Here is a 16,749-nt window from a genome sequence, read left to right as displayed (position 1 = left end):
TATAGTAATATGGCAACATTTGTGCAAAATTAAATTAAAATTCATGTATATTACTAAATATACACATATTTTCAAACAGAAATCAAATCACAGCTCATACAATGTAAAAATTGTAAGATTTTTTTTGCTTGTTTTCATTTATCTGACAATACCATATTTTATTGCACATCCAATGCTTTCAGTGAAAAAATAGTTAAGGATCATTCAATCACATATTGTAGAGATTTTGGAAATAATATGTTCATCCCTCTCCCACCCTGCAATCTCTCTCTATAATTCACCTAAAAGTACCCATCGCTAATCCCATGCATGGCAGCTTTCACGAGTGTTTGCAAGAAGCTGCCTGGGAGAAAACGGCAGCAGTGCCAGCGGGGAGGGAAAGGTCCGCTGGCAGGTGGGGAGGGAAAGGTCCCGCAGCCCAGCCCGGCCAGCAGGGAAGGAAAGCACCGGCCATGGCAGCCAGTGAGGGAAACCGCCACCAGCGGGCAGGGAGGAAAAGGAAAGCCAAGCACAGAATGGACTGGGGCTGAAGCGGGGTGGGGGGGAGAACAGAGAACGAACTGGGGCTGATGGGAGGGGGGAAGGAGAACAGACTGGGGCTGAAGGGGTGAGGATCAAGAACGGACTGGGGCTGAAGGGGTGTGTGACAGGGAGAACTAGGGGTGCAGGTGGTCTGCGCTGGATCAGCTAGTTATATCTTAATGTGATACATCAGCACATAGAGCAAGTCTTCACATAGAGAAAGGGGGTGGATTGGTGAATGAGCAAATGCTCTGCTTGTATAATGATGCCAGGTTCAGTCTCCAGCAGTAGGTCTGGTGGGGGGGGGGGATCTCTACTGGGCTAGATGGAACCACTGGTCTAACTATATATACAACAGTTGCAAACACTCATATATCTTAAATAACTAGAGAGATGCTCCCTATTTTAAAAGTCCAATTATAAAGATACTTTTGAACTCTTTTCAGTTGAGGATGTCTTAACAATTATCACCCACGCTAGGATTTCTAAAGTAACCAGGAACACAATTGTATTGTGTATCTGTGATGCAGTTCCAGAAAAAGAAACAGGCTGCTCAGCCGTAACTTTTGATCCTTTGGTGGCTTGGCAGCACTCCAAACACTGGGCTCTGCACCTGGGCTGTAGCCACCATGGAAGGATTCGATAGCTCCACGAGGCGCTTGAAGTTCTGCCCTTTGTGTGGAGAGTGCGCTCGGTGTCTTCTGGCAGCAGGCGCCTTTTCTCCTCACTTCCTGGATGGACAACATGTCACTAAAGCTTCTTCAAGAAAACAACAAAGCAAGTAAGTAAATCTGATGAGTAGGGAGGCTGGGTGGGTGTTTTGAATGCTGCCAACCCACCAAAGGATCAAAAGTTACAGGTGAGCCATCTGTTTATCCTTTTGGTGGGTGGCCTAAGCAGCATTCCCAACATTGGGCAAGTAGCTAGCTCCCAAATAGTAAGAGACGGCAAATTTAAATAACATTTTTGAGAACAGAACACCCTAAACCAGCCTCAGCCGCAGAGTGGGTGTCTAGGGCAAAGTGTTGTATGAAGGGTTGATTTGATGACCACGTGGCAGCCTTCCAGATGTCAGAGGAGTTAATGCCAGACAGGTGTGCAGTTGATGTTGCCAGTGCTCTCATAGAGTGAGCTCGGATGTTGGCAGGAGGAGAAATCCCTTGTTTGTCGCAGAAAAGGATAGCCTGGACCAGCCATTCTAACAGCCTTTGTCTGGAGACTAGTTTACCCTTACTAGGACCCTCAAGGGTGACAAAGAGCCTGCGTGACCGTCTAAAGTTTTTTGTACATGCTAAATACCTTAAAGAGCGCCGCCTTCTTTATGATTCCCATCACATATTGAGGTCATCTGGAAAGGTCCGCCTCCAGTTACCACCGGTACGTCTGGTGGCGACTCGGAGCCGAGCCTTCTCGTGTAGCTGCTCTTGGCCTATGCAATGCACTCCTGGCAGATATCTGTAATTTAGGCTTGTTATTGGCATTTAGAAGAGCCAAAAAAACCTTACTTGTTTGGCCTGGCCTTCCACGGTTTTGAAATTATTTTAAAGTTCTTAATTGGTTTTAAATGGTTCTGAATGGTTTTTAAATTGTTTTTATATTGTTTTAAGCAGTGTGTTTTAAATTGTGTTTGTCTTTATGGTTTTTAAACTTGTTGTGCGCCACTCAGGGCCTTTGAATGGGGCAGTCTAGAAATGTAATAAACAAACAAACACAGCTCTCCTAATGTCCAGTGAATGCAGTGAATATTCAAAAGGCATTACAGGACCAGGAAAGAAATTGGGTAGTACAATATCTTGATTGATGTGCAAGTCTGAAACAATTCTGGGGAGGAAGGACAGATCAGTCCTCATTACTAACTTATTAGGGTGGAATGCAGTGTAGGGAATGTCAATTCGTAGCACAGCAAGCTTGCTAATTCTTCGAGCTGTTGTAATCACAACGAAAAAAGCCACTTTAAAGGTGAGTAGTCTGAGGGAGGCTAAAGAAAGAGACTCAAAGGGGTCTTCAGTTAATGTAGACATAACCAGAGAAAGACTCCAGGGTTCTACCAGGTCTTTAACTGGAAGGAAAAGATTTTTAAGTCCTTTTAAGAACTGTTTACTGTTTAAGAACTGGGTGAGAAAACAAGGACATGGAATCCCAGCCAGGGTGCATAGCAGACAATGCAGACATATGCACTTTAATGGAGGAGTTTGATAAGCTTGTCTGCTTGAGAGAAATCAGGTAGAGCAAGACTTGGCAGACCATAACTGTGGTGGGTTCAAAGCCTTTGGACCTGGCATAGATCAAAACTCTCTTCCACTTGCAAGAATAGTTGCGTATTGTGGAGGCCTTCCGTTCGTGCAGACGATTCTTATGCAGAAGGTCAGCCTCCACACTGACATGTTCAAGATCCAGGAGTTACTCTGGCTGGAGAAACAGATGGAGACTTCAGGATCCAAGGAGTCTTGATGTCATGCTCATTGTCTATGTCCAGGCCATTAAGAGGGAAGATGTTGTCAAGACAGAGTCCAGTATGGCATTGAAGTCTGGAATTTGTATGTCCCTCAATGTCAACGACATCCAAGGTAGTCCGACACCGAAGGCAGGTGAGGACAACCATCAACAAATGCCTGAAGAGTCAAATCCATCAAAGTTGACAATGTCAAACCCCGCAATGGGAGGACAGTCAACACCAATGCCGTGGGAGGAGCAGTCTGTACTGATGTCAAAGCAGAAGAAAGAAGCTTGCATGATGTCAATGGAGAGCAAGATGTATCAATAATCAATTCTAGCAGAAAAAGAAGAAATGGGGTACCTGCACAATCGACAGAGTCGATGACGGGTAAAGCTCAAGACTGATGGTGGGGTGGCAGCTGCATAGTTGATGATGGATGGCACTTAATGGTCAACAATCCCGCAGAGGCAGACATAATGGCAACAGTAGAACGCACTATTGGAGATGGTAGCTTCGACACTGTCGATGTCGACTTCAACACTGAAGCTGAGGAAGGCTCAGACGGCTTCAGACATTTGGAGGAAGAAGAGGTGTCTGAATCTCTGTGCTTCCTCTTCTTGTGCTGGTGATGGGACTCCTTGGGCTTTTTGAAAGAAACGTCCTTGGGCTTTTTTGAATGAAGTCAATGCAGAATCAGCCGATAGTTAGGCATCAATGACAACTTCGATATTGATGCCTTTGATGTCGTAGGCATCAGTGTCGACAATTGAAGGGTGAACTCAAAGAGGGTGACCCTCATCCGGATTTCTCATCCTTTCTGGTCTGCTTGGTGAAGAGAGGCAGATCTGGCACGTTCTTACGTCATGGTCCTCTCCTAAGCTCAGAAGACAGAGCTCATGGTGGTCAGAAGATTGTAAAGTGCAAGGTGCAACATGTAAATGTTTTCCTCAAGTCCATGAGACTGAGGGAACAAGGTAAATTTGCAAAAACAAGGTCGAAGCAGTCCAGGGTCAAAGTGGAGAAATCACAAAATTAGTCCAAGGCCAAACCATAAGCCAAAGAGACTGAGGGAGGTCCAAGATCAAAAGCCAGAAAAAAACCACTGGAGTAACAAACCAAACGATAGGCAGAAAGAGGAGTCTAAAGCACAGTCTGAGTGAAGAAAAAACCAATAAAACTGACCAAACACTAGTTCTTTTTCCTAGGAACTGAGGCTCTGGAGAGAATCCAGAAGGAAGCGCATGGCATGGTGGACGGAAAGAAACTTAGAAGAGGTGCTTGCTACCAAAAGAAAGTCAGTGTGCTCTGCATATGAAGGGTGGGGCTTCAAGCACCTCATGGAACTATCAAATCCTTCCATGATGGCTACTGCGCAGGTGCCGAGAGCAATGTTGGAAATGCTGCCTAAGATACCACATGAATCCAAAGGCATCAGCTGTACTTATTTCAAGAAATACGTCTCCCAACAAGAGGGATTCAATCATATTCCAGAATGTACTCCAGCCCATTTATACATAATCTGATGCTCATTGGTGTATCAAATTATTCTTCCATACTATCCAACTTTTAATAAATTAAAAGGGAGACACATTTGTGTATTAAACACATTCCTGTTGTCACATTATAAATGTGGGTCAGGGGAACAATAAAAGCACAGCCTATAATATACACCACAAAGACAAAGACATTCGGCAACATATACTTTCAGGATAGGCAGTTATGGGGTGGGGAATAATGGACGAGAAGCAAGTCAGCTCTACCAAACTTGTGTCCATACTAACTTTTTATTTATTTTTTAAAGTATCCTCAAAATCTGTACAAGAAGCACAGCAGGGACAGTTAGAGTACACATTTTTATTAGTATGAAAAAGTATTTCAGATAACCAAACAGTTTTGGAACAATATTTTCTAGGTCTATTCAGTGGACCTTTGATATCTTTCTTTGATGAAACATCTCCCATGCATATATCTCAAACTGCTTATGAAACTACTCAAGTTTCAAAAACAGCTTTTCAGGAAATACACAAGGCTTACACATTTTGCGGGGGCGGGCGCTAAGTTAAGAGTGCTGCTGGGAATGCAGAATTAAAATTATACTGTTCTCTGGATGGTGACCTTTGGGTGTCCCATAGAAGAAATGTGCTACAAACCAGAAACCTAAAACAAAAATTAACACTTCCTTTTCACTAGCCCTACAACTGGACTAAATTTGGACCAAATCAGTTAGGCAGTTCACAAATTAACCAATTTGCGCCTCAAACATTCATACATCCTCCATCTTGAATTGGGGTGGATGACATCATCATAAACCATGCTGTTGAGGTGTCCCTATGTGTCCCAGCTGTAGCAAATTTGGTTCAAATCATTTAGACAATCCATAGGTTAGGCCGGTTAGGCCTCAAACATTCATGCATCCGCTATCTTGAATAGGGTACATAGGAACATAGGAAGCTGCCATATACCGAGTCACATCATCAGCCCCTCTAGCTCAGTATAGTCTACACAGATTGGCAGCAGTTTCTCCAAGGTTGCAGGCAGGAGTCTCTCTCAGCCCTCTTGGAGATGTCAGGGAAGGAACCTGGAACCTTCTGCATGCAAGCATGCAGATGCTCTTCCCAAAATGGCCCCATCCTCTAAGGAAAGTATCTTACAGTGCACATGCACGTAGTGTCCCATTCACATGCAACCCAGTGGACCCTGCTTAGCAAAGGTGACAAGTCATGCTTGCTACCACAAGACCAACACAAACTACACCATCGAGGTACCCCATGAGTCAACTCACTGCAACTGTACTAAATTTTTGTTCAAATCAGTTAGGTGGTTCACAAATTTGTCCACTTGCGCCTCAAATGTTTATGCATCTGCCATCTTAAACTTTAATAGATAACATCATCACAAACCATGTCACTGAGGATCCCTATGTGTTCCTGCAATTGTACCTGATTTGGTTTATATAGCAGTATACGCACGCACGCACGCATGCGCGCGCGCGCACACACACACACACACACAGAGCGCCAGGTGATCTTACAAGTTTAATTTCCTTAAGGAAAGTAGGCTAAAAAATGCAAACGCCATTGGCACCTTAAAAAGATTCCTTTGAAATCAGTGCTTAATTTCTGTTGCAGACAGGCACTAGTCTACATTGCTAAAGCTGATAGAGTTATCATTAGTTTGTCAATGTAAAACCGCATCCAGAAGGAAAAGTAATGGAAGAGACCAAGTAAGCAGAAAAGATTTTTTCAAAGCTATCTCTATGCTAGGCTGTTGTAAAAGGTGGCAAACATACAACCAGAGTGAGATCGGGGGTGGGGGCATGTGGGATGATTTTCACATACTGATTTTGACCTATCAGCCAATTCTCTGGCTGCAGGCTTCTAACAGAATTCATTTTCTTAGCATACTGGTTTTATGTAGATAAAAATAGAAACAGCACTTCTGGCCTCTTTCACTAGTTATGTAGCACAAGAAATAACATTTAAAACAGAAATATTCATGCCTAACAAGAGTGGGGGCGGTATGGGTAAGTAGCTTGTTGGAGGGCAACACTTAATTTTAGGTAGCAAATGTTTTTGGCAACTGGCAGATGAATGCGAACTGTCTCTGTTGGAAAATTCTGAGACTGGCTCAGTACAGACATAAAGCCAGCTCCATGAAAACCATATCCTTGTGAGCCTGCCCCTGGAATATATGTCTGCTCTCTCTCCAAAGTGACCCCCTGCTCTTCCTATCCACCTATTAATCCCAGTTTTGCACTTCCATTTGCCAGTATGATGTCTGCACAGGGTCTCTGAGGTGATGAAAAGTCTGGAATGTTTGATCTGTGATGGCTGGTTCACTGGATGTTACAGTCCATGAGCACACCAAGGGTTTTCCACTTTGGCTGTGACAGGGCTCAGTAGACTTTGGGTTTGCAGAATCGACTTTGTTTATTAGAACTCCTAAGGTTCACCAAGTGCAAAAACCAAAGTCAAAACAGTGGTTCCGGGAGCAGGGGAGAGACACAGAATTAAAGTACAAGGTGCCCCTGAACATATGCTCAACCTATGGATGTGTGTCCAATACAGAACTGAGCTCACAGTCCTCTCACACAAAAATCCACTTCTGGTGTCCCGCCCCCCCCCCGCAAGCTTTCTTAATTTCAGAAGTTTAATCTGGGTGAGGGATTGTATTTGGGTGGTTGCTGCTAGTTATTAAATGGGGACTCAGAAAACTTTGTCAATCTACTGCAAATCTCCCAGAGATCTACCTGCAGAGTTTCTGATCTGCTATTTGCCTACTCCTGGGCGATAGAGTAGATGGTAGTTCTTCCATGCCCAACCCCTGCTATTAACGGAGTTTCCTGGTCATACTGACGAGTTTTATTTAGATTATCTGCTATACGATTTTAATGATTTGGTTTCTGGTAATGTGGCCAAGTTTTGCTACATAGTTTGTAAAACTCGTAATTGGCTGCACCATCTAATTGGCTGCTACTGTTACGGTTATTGTTTATATATTATGCTATATTATTTACCGAAATAAAGAGTCTATCTATCTATCCATGCTCAACAGGACCTGGCTTCACATGAAAAATATGCAGAGTTAACTGTGGTGAGACTAAATAGGACTATACAAATATTCTGCTCTAGATTTTCAAAGCCAAATAATCCACACAGACCTGCGGGCACACACGTGGAAGAGACTATTCCCACCACCCACCTGCATGTAGATGCATGCATTCCCACCACTCACCTGCTGTGCTGTTCCCTGCACCAGTGGAACCCCTTAAAGAGAAACAGAGCCCTGTAGAACCAGAGCAACATTTGGGAAGATGCACAGGGAGTGCTGGGAAGTGGAGGTTTTTCCAGTGCTTTCACCCATAACACTTTATGGGGAACACCACAGCTCTGCAGGCAAATGAGTGGTGGGAATGGTCACTTCCAGAATATTTGCATAGTCCTATTCTTAAGCACTGCTCCTTGAGAACATTAAGAACATTTGCAGTCTTTAAGAGTCAAGCGAAAATGAATACTTGAATTACTTAAGGGAATAGCTTACAGGTTTGTATCTTAGTGCATCTCTGTAGGATCCAAACAGTGCAGCCTGTGCCCTAAGGAAGGCCCTGGCTACTCCATCACCCGTAGCTGTGGACTGCTTCTTCAGTTTATTTTTCAAGGCCGAGACCTGCGTGACAGAGAGGAACAGTTAAATTAACACCTCAGAAATTGGTACAGGGAGGTATGAACCCAATCAGCAGGCAAACCATGGTGTCTGCAGGTCAGCCAAAAATTCATCCTCTTCCTTGATAGCTTATCTTTTTAACTGCAAAGAACACCTGCTGATCTGTTAATTGAAATGAAAGCAGGGGAGGATAGTAAAGTGCTAATGCAAATTGGTTTATGCTCTCTTTTTTCCCAAGGCCTCTTGACATAAATAAGCTTTAATTATTTTACAGTAAACTGCTTGTGAGCCACTTTTCCTGCAGATTCCTTGCAATCATAACATGTGCCTACTTGTCTGAGATTAAGCCATCCGTTTGTGCTACGATAGCTTTGTTAGAAGGCACACTGGAAGCTCAACTTACCACTCAGGGCAGCCCCACATAGTCACAGAGCTCCCACTGCTGGCTATAGGAGACAAATTCACAAGCACATGGGTTCATTTCCTTTCAATAACAGAATGCAGGAAAGCCCCACTGAAAGTCTGGAATGGCTCTCATAGATGGTGGCCATTATGTTTTATCTTTTCTTTGTGTTTGCCCCTGTTATAAGCACTATAAAATTTTAACATAATGTCAGAACAACGGTAGGCACCCTAGGTAAAAACTAATTTACCCCAGAGAATGTGTTGCAAAAACATAGTGTGTACAGGCTCTTGTCTATATCTTTTTAAACAACCACCAGTGAGCATATTCATAAAGGATATCATAGAGCTGTAAAAAAATAGAGGAAAAAAGGCAACCAAAATATTCAAGGGGATGGAACACCTTTCTTATGCAGGAAAGAATAAAACACTTATGGCTTTCTAATCCCTTTAAAAAACTGTCTAGACTAGGGTTGCCATATTCTGGCTTTCCAAATCTGAGTGCCTAATTTGCATAGTATGTAAATTAGCTGGAAAATAATTTCTGAGCAGAATGGTGACTGCATGTTTTGCTTCATAACTCCACTTTTACAAGGGCTAGAGTTTAACATTTTAAAAAAATGAAATCTGAAATCTGGGAGAATCTGGGTGGGCTAAGCAAGCTGGGTGAGATGTTTAAAATCCAGGTGAAACCCAGAATTTCGGGGGACATGGCAACTCTAGTCTAGACTGGTGGCCATCACCACATTGAGTGGCAGTGACTTTCATAGTTTAACTACATGTTGTGTAAAGAGGCACTTTCTTTAACCATGGCCAGTTCCAAGACAGAAATGGGGACAACTGATGCACCAACTGAGCAAAAGTCCCCTGGACATCTAGATGCAACATTGGATTCAGGAGAACTCCCAACCTGCAAAACTTCTGCTTCAAGGCGAGTGCAACCCCTTCAAGAACAGGCTGATAAACCATTGCCAAGTCAGCATTTTTCCTGATCAGGAGAGCTTTTGATTTAATTTCAGCTTGTTAGCCCACATCCATCTACTCAATGCCTTCAAACATCCATTTAGGACATCAAAAGCACCTCCAATTGGGGAAAGCACAAACGTATGTTAAAATTACCTTGACTAAAAAAAAAATAGTCATCTTGAATGCTCAGCCCACATGAGAATATATGGTTTTCAGACTGAACTAGTGTTTTTTCTTGAAATGTACTTTGAAAACACTGTGCATGTGATCCTACAATCCATGCACATACTCCAGTTACCCATAATATTTGATGGAGAGGTATAATTCTCCAGAAGTGACTAAAGTTCTCATATTGTGTTTATTTTTAAAATAAATTTGGTCCAAATCGGTTAGGCAGTTCACAAGTTAGCCCACTTGCACCTCAAATGTTCATGCATCCGCCATCTTGAATTGGGGTGGATAACATCATCACAAACTATGAATTTGATGTGTCTGTGTGTCCCTACAACTGTGCAAAATTTGGTCCAAATCAGTTCCTACTTGCACCTCAAACATCCACGTGTCCATCATCTTGAATTGGGATGGATGGCATCATCACAAACCACACAATTCAGGTGTCCCTGTGTATCACTCACTACAACTGTACCCAATTTGGTTCAAATAGGTTAGGTGGTTCACAAGTTATCGCACTTGTGCCTCAAAAATTTACATGTCTGCCATCTTGAATTGGGGTGGATGACATCAACACAAACTACACCATAGGTGTCCCTACTACTACCTACTACACAAACTACACCATAGGTGTCCCTAGTACAGTAGTATCCCTACTACTGTTTCCGATTTGGTTCATATTGGTCCAGGCATTGTGAAGTTGCTGGAGGATGGGGGCAACACACACCCAAGGACAGATACACGGACGGATACATGCATGGAATGCTGGGTGATCTCATAAGCCTAATGGAAAGTAGAATAAAAAAATATGGAAGAATGCTACAGGCAGAAATTGCCTAGGCAACATTTAGCATATGTATAATCCAAAGGTCCGTAACATTCAGTCATTCTTTCATAAATGAACTGTATTAGCATTAAAACTGCATTAACTATTTTTCAGATTGTGCACCAAGTGCACAGTTGTGAAAATTTTTCTATGCAGTTGATGAAAGGTCTTATTGTATTTACTCATCTTTGAATATACAAGTCCATCAGTAAAACAGATGTCAATCTTAAAAAAAACTATGCAAGAATGAATATCCTTTTGTTTCTTCATGGAAGCAGCCATGCCTATTCTTTTTGCTGGTGATTATAACTGAAGCGTCAATCTAATTAACAACTAAACTCTGAATAATGCTAATGAGTGCTGAACGTGGCATCAGAGAAAAGACCAGCTCTACAGGTGATAAACCTTCACAGTAGTGACATTTTCTAGTGTAAAGTCACAGTTACTGCTGATCAAAGAGAAGAGACCCCCATTGGGTCCAATTATAACTATAGTTTTGAGAGAAAAATATTGAGTTATGATGTTCATAATCTATGCAGAGAGGCCTTTACAGTACAGGTCTTCACCCTATAGCTGTGATCTTTTCAATTTATATCCAAGCTCCATAGATCCCGATAAAAGTTTTGAGTCTGATTCATTTAGTCCATAGAGAGCCAATGTTCACTTAAGCTTTAAAAAAAAAAAGGGGGGGGGTCAGAGTTTTTAAAAGTTACAGAGTTCAAGGCTAAAAATTAAATTCTTTTAATTTTATTGACTGTGATTTAAAGCCTATTATGTGGAAAGTTTAAAAAAATTAAGTGCACTACACATACACTCCACATATTTGGAAAAGCAAGGTACAAGAATAACTGCCAGGGGCAGAGGCACCATTGAGCGAATGGGTTCAAAGAATCCGGGTTGCCGCCAATCAGGAGCTGCGCCTGGTGCCCCAGCCACACACCCTGCATCTGACGCAGGGGGTGTGGTTTTGCTTTCAAACAGTGCTGCGCAGCCAGTTTGAGAGCAAATACAAAGCTGCGCTGGCCGGGAGCTGCTCTCCTTGCCTTTAAAGGCAGGGAGAGCGTTCCTGGACATGTTGTGAATGCGGCGCTGGCTGGTATTTGCCCTGGGGAGCAAATACCAGCCAGCGCCACAGGGGGTGTGGTGGTGGGAGGCATTGCAGGAAGAAGACGGGCCGCCAGCTGGCTTCTTCCGCCACTGATAACTGCAATTCTATTTAAATAAATGAGAGCCTGTGGAATTTTCTGAAAATATTTGGCAAATTCTATATTTCTTTCAAGGCAATTACAGCTTCTATACTTTAAAAATAAAAGTAATTCTGGCTGCAATCGTATGTGCTTATGGTGAGTAAATCCCAGTGAACTCAGCTGGGATTCACAAACAAAATATTTAACTGAAAACAGCAGCATCAGTTTATCTGCATTCCTGCCCCATGCCATAACTATAGTTAAATTAATGCCTAATCAATACTGGGGGTATGCATCTAGATTTATAAAATTAGTTTAAATCTAAGAAACTATTCCCTCAGACTAATCAGATGCATGTCCAACTAACACTTCTAAAGTGGTATCAGCTGCACTTGTAGTTTTTGTAGTCCTCCTCCTTTCCCCACATTAAGAGCAAGAAGAAACCGAATCGATTCATTTTTAGATTCACTGAGATTCATTTTGAGCTTGAAACTGAATCAAAACTATCCTGATTCAAGATTGAATCAATTCAAATGATTCGAGAACCATTTTAAGTCCCGTTTTTTCAAGTTGCTGATTGGTTTTTGATTGGCTTCCGACAGGCTTGATATCTCCGTGCTTGACTTGCTATCATTCAAATCAAATGTTGGCATGGGCAACTGTGCCCCCATTGGCTGTGGGGAGGTGCAGGGAGTGGGAGGCCAAAGGAAGGAGTTTCAAAAAGTATTTAAGGGCCTGGGAGGCAGACAGCCCTTACAGTATCTCTTGAAGAGGAGGGATATTATCAAGGAAAGACAGATTATTATTATTTTTTTTAACCTTTCACCCCAAATCCCCATAGGATCCTATGGGCGTTTTGGAGAAAGGTTAAAAATTTATTTAAAATCACCTACTTGCCAATTTGTCTTTTGTGGGTTAGGTGGTAGGTAGCACTCATAATGCCTTACCACCCAGTCCACTTTGGTTGTCCCTAATACCTACCCATGGGGAACAATGGGGTGCTTAGAGTTTTATATTATTCCATAAGGCCAAATCACTCAAATCTTCGAGGTGATTTGTCAAAACAGCTGCTGTTTTGACGATTGATGCAAGGATTTTGCGATTCATTTTGAGCTCAAAACAAATAGCAAAATCCAATTTGTGCACACCTCTAGTACATTGCATGCGATTTCAGGCTAATAAGTCTCCGACTTGCCAGGTTTGGTACCATGCTCCCATCCAGAAATTAAAAAGTAAATGCCCCTGCTTCATTTGGTTGGAATGCAACCTAGAGGCAACACGGCAGGTAGGAGTGGAGAGTGGCAGCAGCCACCCTTTAAAGAAATCTGCCCATTAAGTAACTACTTCAGTTTGCACAATACTGCAGCCGGCTCATTTTAAGGAACTACTCTGGTTTCCAACTGAGTTCCAGGATCAATTCTAAGTGCCGGTTCTGACCTTTAAAAGTCCAGAATGGTCCGAGCACTAGATACCTGATAGGAGAGGCTCCATCCATCCCTATCCTGATGTGCTTTGGAGTCACCTGAAAAGTCATTTTTGTATGTTCCTCTGCCATCTGAAGCTCAGCAAATGGTTACCAGAGCCTTCTCTTTTAATCTTTTCCTGTGTTTCCCTATGGAACTCCCTCCTGAGAAAGGTTTGTCTGTTCAGCTCACTTCAAGCTTTTAAAAAGAAAGGAGATCAAGACATTCCTTTTAGAAGACTTTAATCATCTAAACTGGCGCTACTGAAGGCATTTAATTTGAATTTGGCTATGTGTTTCATCTCTTGCCTTCTGCTACGAGTTGTTCTTTATTTTAGGTTTTATTTTAAATTATATTTTTATTATATTTTATTTACTGTTTGCAGCGCAAGCCATTTTGATAGCCAATTTTGGCTGCAGTGCAGAATAAAAATATAAATATTCATCTTTGTCACAGTAAAAATAGAGATATAAATTCCCTGAGAATATACTTGTTTCTTTTCTTTCAGTAATTTGGAACAGTGCAATATGCAATTTTGTTAGGAACAACCTGTTTCAGTACATATACTTGTACATGTATTCTTTCACTTTCATTGCTACAATTTCATGAACTGTGTAGGCAGGAAGGAAGGAAGGAAGGAAGGAAGGGAGAGACAGACTTTGTTTGTGTTTGTTCGTCTGAGTGAGAGCCACAGGTTTCTCTGACATGAACCTTTCCTGGCTTATCATTGAATCCCCCCCCCCTTTATTTTTGTGTACTAAAAGGCTCTAATTTTGCTTCACCCCATTCTTCTCCTTGAAAGCAAAAGGAAGAGCAACAGATTATTATCATTAAAAAAACCAAACACATTAGCATAATATTAAACATAAGATGAGACATTTTCATATTAAAGGGAGACTAATAAATTAGCAGGCGTGGAAAATGAAAAGGAGTTGGAAAAGAAAGGGGAGGTTTGGGGGGAGGAGGATGAGAAGCTACCACAGAATTAAGGCTTCAATAAGATGTTGGCCAAGGGCTATGCTATAGCACAAATGAGTCCTACAGTCTCACTTTGCTCTCATGTAATCAAACTGTAGCTGGCAAATAAAATATGACACTGTAGTGGCTTAAGGGTGCCATTTCAGTGTGTTAAAATGTTCTATTCTTATTTCAGCATGATTAACTTTATTATACAGATGCACTTAAATGAAGCTAGTAATTTATTCTAACTAACTATGCGCAACCTTTATGTACAAATATTTTGAGAGAAGTGTAAGGCTAAAAGAGAAATGATGTTTTGGTCAGGCAGAGAGGAGCTGGGGCATAGAGTGACAAGCACTTCTAACAACCATAATGAGAGAAGGAGGACCACTTTTCCTTCTGTCATTGTTACAATTCAGGAGGCCCCTTTGACTCATGTTTACAAACAAAAAACAAGCCGCTGAAAATTGGCCAGTTCGGGGTTTTTTTGGGGGGGGGGGTGGACATTGCTGGAGAGCAAGGTACTGTGCTGTACTTTTATTTCTGTTCCCCTCCCACATTTTTCATGATTTTTTGGCAATTTTCTTTCGTGCAGGAACCTAACCCCCAGATTCCAATAGAGTTAAGGTTTCATTATTCGCGGTTTCCATATTCACACTTGTAAGTGAGAACAGAACCCCTGCAATTAACGAGGGCCTTCTGTACATGAAAAATGCCAGGAATTCTTCCAGTTGTTTAAGTAAGCTGATAGTTTTACATGACATTGTATATAGTAAAGCAGCCAGAATTTGTTCTTTTAAAAAAGGAGTAGCCAAGCTTTCAGGCCCTGGGACAACAGTTCCTCGGGTTATTTGAATAGCATTCCTGTTTTCAAGGAGTAAGCATCTTTAACCATCAAATATTTAATGCGATAATACTTAATCTGAGCAAATGTTGTCAAGTCTGGACAAGCATAAATCATTAGAATCTGTGGGCCTTATGATGTGGGGGGAGGCTGGATTGCCCAATGGGATCATAAAGGAGCAGGTTACAGTGTAGGCATATTTCTGGACCCTGCCCTATTCCTGGAGTCCCAGGTAGCAGCAGTAGCAATCAGAAACTTTTTATCATCTTTGTGCTATAAACCACATGCAATCCCTTTTCACTAACTGGGAACTAACCAGTCACTCATCCCCGGTAACCTCCAGATTGGTTTATTGGAACGTGCTCCACAGGAGCACTTTCGCTCTTGATGGCACTTAAGAAGCATCAGCTGGAGAAAGATTTCATGGCCTGATTACTGTCAGGAGCTGGGCACAAGGAACACATTCATTTATTCTGGTGCATTTGTCCTGGTTGACTATTAGCTTCTGTGTCCCTTTCAAAGTTCTGGTTATCGTCTTTCACATCCACATAGAGATATGTGAATCAATTTGGGTACAAATAGATTTGTACCCAAATCTAGCTGATTCGGACAATCTGGAGACAGAACAAATCGCCCTTGTGGTCCATTGGCTAGATTCAGATCCAAATCGAATTGTGCCAGATTCAAACTGAATCAATTCAAGATTTCGATTCCTCCTATTAATTCCTCCAAATTCCCAGCTTTCATATTAAAAAACAGCTAAACTCTAGCCCTTGTAGAAGTGGAGTTATGAAGCAAAATGTGTGGTCACTACTTTTCAAGTGTTTGGATTATTTGGTGTATAATAGGGTTAAAATTTGTGTTCTCTTGTGCGGTCCTGGCCTCTCTTATAAAAACTGATTCGTTCAGGTTTAAGTGGTCCACCCTGATCAGTGGCAAATTAGCACATTATGGGTTCTCTACAGAGGAAATCCTTAAAATGGGTTATGACCGGGCCACGAAGGAAATCAAGCAACATATTATAGTTATAGATCTTCAGGAGGAAGTTGCTCTTTTGCCCAAGAATGTCCATTTGGGTGAGCAAACAATTAGTTCTAACCCCACAAGCTATCTGCGTCTTGTTATCATTCCCAAATTTAGATGCTCATTGACTTTAGCGCATTTGGACGTCCTTCCCTCCTCTGTTTTGGAGGGTAGATTTAAAGGCACTCCTTTTCCCATCCGCCTATGTCCCTGAGGTTCAGGCCAAGTGGAGACCAGCGCGCATTCTATTTTATATTGTGATTTTTATAGGGATGCCCGTTAGGATTAATCTCCCCTTTGCTGACTGATTTTATAGGGCATCCCGCTGATTTTTATCTGAAGTTTTTATTAGCCAATCCTGATGAGAATGTTATTAATAGAGTGGCCAGGTACTGATATATAATTTGTAAAATCCATTCAGGTTTGATCTTCATATATTTGTTCTTATGTTTTCTGTTTTTCTGTGTCTGTTCTTTTTTGTGTTTTTGTACTCTGGTCTATGACTGTAATAAAGATAAGATTGGCTTGGATTGGATTGGTGTATAATAACTTTTCCTCAATGAATCCCTATGAGGATTCATTACACACCTTCATTTCTTCTATTCATTTTGACTGTCTTTGGACAGTGCCAGCTAAACCCCTCAGCTGCCATGTGCCAACTAAACCCCTCTCCTACTCGCAAGGCAGTGGGGTACTATTCAGTTTATGTTCTAGGAATCAAGTGTTTAGACTCTTTGGTGTCTAATAATACTTAATAATAATAGTTAAGTAATAGTATAATACTT

General features: G+C 41.8%; 1 protein-coding gene across 7 annotated transcripts in view; it reads right to left on the bottom strand.

Annotated features, from left to right (window-relative positions):
• DENND1B (DENN domain containing 1B) overlaps positions 1-16,749 on the bottom strand; it is a 292,085-nt gene that overhangs the window by 59,986 nt on the left and 215,350 nt on the right. For all 7 annotated transcript variants that reach the window (XM_053245148.1, XM_053245149.1, XM_053245145.1 and 4 more), the window contains one exon: positions 8,000-8,125. In XM_053245148.1, coding sequence (XP_053101123.1) covers positions 8,000-8,125 — 126 coding nt within the window. The remainder of the gene's footprint in view (positions 1-7,999; positions 8,126-16,749) is intronic.

Source organism: Hemicordylus capensis, chromosome 4 (genome assembly GCF_027244095.1).
Source record: "Hemicordylus capensis ecotype Gifberg chromosome 4, rHemCap1.1.pri, whole genome shotgun sequence".
In the NCBI taxonomy this organism is placed as follows: domain Eukaryota; kingdom Metazoa; phylum Chordata; class Lepidosauria; order Squamata; family Cordylidae; genus Hemicordylus; species Hemicordylus capensis.
Note: the sequence above shows the minus strand (reverse complement) of the source record. Positions and strands in the feature narration are given on the sequence as shown.